Source organism: Propithecus coquereli, unplaced genomic scaffold, assembly GCF_000956105.1.
Source record: "Propithecus coquereli isolate 6110/MARCELLA unplaced genomic scaffold, Pcoq_1.0 Scaffold289, whole genome shotgun sequence".
Lineage (NCBI taxonomy): Eukaryota > Metazoa > Chordata > Mammalia > Primates > Indriidae > Propithecus > Propithecus coquereli.
The window spans coordinates 328,056-330,432 of NW_012148496.1; the positions used below are offsets into that span (position 1 = coordinate 328,056).

The 2,377-nt window shown below is 38.1% G+C and overlaps 1 protein-coding gene across 1 annotated transcript in view; it reads left to right on the forward strand.

Annotated features, from left to right (window-relative positions):
* PSMA5 (proteasome (prosome, macropain) subunit, alpha type, 5) overlaps nt 1-2,377 on the forward strand; it is a 33,495-nt gene that overhangs the window by 17,241 nt on the left and 13,877 nt on the right. The window contains exon 3 of the mRNA XM_012648494.1: nt 1,586-1,734. Within this exon, the coding sequence (XP_012503948.1) occupies nt 1,586-1,734 (149 nt within the window). The remainder of the gene's footprint in view (nt 1-1,585; nt 1,735-2,377) is intronic.

A 2,377-nucleotide genomic window follows, 5' to 3' on the forward strand; every position in this document is an offset into this window, starting at 1 on the left:
ATTAATAGACCTGAGGAAGGAGTAGAGCTACTGTATGTATTCAGTCTGCACCTTTAATTAGAAGTATTAGCACTTATTTTTTACATAAAGCTTTTCGACAGTTCATCTCCTATAGTTATACAGGTATCTGTTGATTAAGAAAATACCTGACAAAAAGCTGGTATAGGGAGGAGGAGGGGCGGGTATTTGCATACACAAAGAGTGCAATGCGCACCATCCAAGGGATGGGCACACTTGAAACTCGGACTTGCGGGGGAGTGGAGAGGCAAGGGCAACATACATAACCTAAACATCTGTACCCTGTACCCCCATAATATGCTGAAATAAAAATAAAAAGCTGGTATACATTTAATAACACTTCTAAATAAAGTTACAACTTTATACATTTGAAAAATGTGTGAGATATGATCATTCAGTCTTTAGATATGTTAAGCAAAAGATTCATGGAATTCTTTGAAACTCTTTGCAATGCTCACTCTTGGCAGTGATTGCTTTGTAGAAATAACTAAACATAATGGGAATTCAGAGCAGAGAGCACAATCATGGAAGGCTTCATGAATAAGGAGTGGAGTTTGGATAGGCAGAAAAAAGATATTCCAGGGGAGACAGCACAGCAGGGGTGCAAGGGTAGGAGATAATATGGCTTGAGCAAATGGGTTGGGCTGTACTTGAGGAATTTCGTTGGAGAATAATGAGTAATAAAGTTGGAAGGGAAAAGTGGCACCAGGTTATGAAAGCTCTGGAAGTTTGTTTGGATTTTATGTTATAGGTAGTATAGGGAGATATTCTTCAGAGAAGAAATATAATAATAACATTTTATTAGCTAAATTAGGCTATAACATGAAAGATACATTGGGAGAGAGATATCAAAGATGGGAAGAGGCTATTGAAGTAATCTAGATGTTAACAAGAATAACATTTGTTCGTGTATTATGTGGTAGGCACCATTTGAAACATTTTATGTATTAATGTGTTTATCCTTCTCAATGTAGGTATTATCGTTATCCTTGTTTTGCAGGAAACTGAGGCATAGAGGTAGATGACTGGGATGTTGGAATGGAGATGAAGAGATGAATTTAGCTATATTGTTGACTTCTAGTGACCTTGAATGATTAAATTTTTATATTGTTGGTGGTGATCTGGAGATGTTTCTTTTTCTTTCCTCTCCCTCCTTCCCTCCCTCCACTTCCTCCTTCCTTCCTTCCTTTTTTGGGAAATACCACTTTTTGGGACAGACCAAGATAAATAGCAGAAGTGAAAAGAGACCAGGTCCAGAAAAAAACATTAGTTCTATTCTTTTCTTGCCCACTATGTTTAGAACTTTAGAATCCTCCCTTCCCCCAAATATTGGCATTAGAGAGTGGATTTTTCAGATGTTTTCAAGACTTTATTGAACTTGCTCTTATAGAAGCATAAAATTCTATAAATCAATGTTATTGCTGTTGACAGGAACAGTATATTATTAGGGTGCTCCTTGTTCTCTCTGCATATTAGATACGGCCAATTAAAGCTCTTATCTTATGAAGATATACAGTGAGATATCTGGTGAGTATGTTTTTTGACCTGTACATGTGTTTCTCTTTAGCTTGGTTCTACAGCCATTGGGATCCAGACATCAGAGGGTGTGTGCCTAGCTGTGGAGAAGAGAATTACCTCCCCGCTCATGGAGCCCAGCAGCATTGAGAAAATTGTAGAGATTGATGCTCACATAGGTAAGGAAAGCTGTTCCGTAGGGTCTGGCCTGGGTTAATTAGCCCTCTATGATACTCTAAGGGAGGTTCATGGGATGAACACCTTATCCCCTCGTTAGCTATTGTTTTCCAGATGCATGACTTTAGGATCAGGACAGTTGCAGGACTTATTTATGTTTAACCTACTCCCAGAAGTTCCTTTCTCCCTCAGATTTAGACTTGGCAAATGTGATGATTGTTGAAATATGTAAAGGTTGAATCATAGGCCAGCTCACTATGATGGCTGGGTCTTAATGTTAGGCCTGGTAGGAGGCCACCAGGAGCAAAGGATCATGTGTAGGAAGATAGGGTGTCTATTGAGAAAAGAGGAAATCTCAAGGATCTTCAGAGTGACTAAGCTTCAGAGAGTGATAACAGATTAGTCGTTTTCCTCTGTTTTTAGATTTATGTTTTTATTCCTTGCCCTCTCATTCCCCCTTTTTTTGGTCTTTATTATAATTCCCTTGCCTTGGCTTCTGACATACATCATTGTAGCATTACAGGGTGAGTAGTTCTATTTATTTATAGCATGGCTATCCAAATTTTCTTAACCTAATTAGTGAAACATTAGTAAAATAATTAATTGCTTGAAGGCATCAGAACCAAATGCCATGATGACTTTGGGAGCTTGATATTATCTCTTTTAT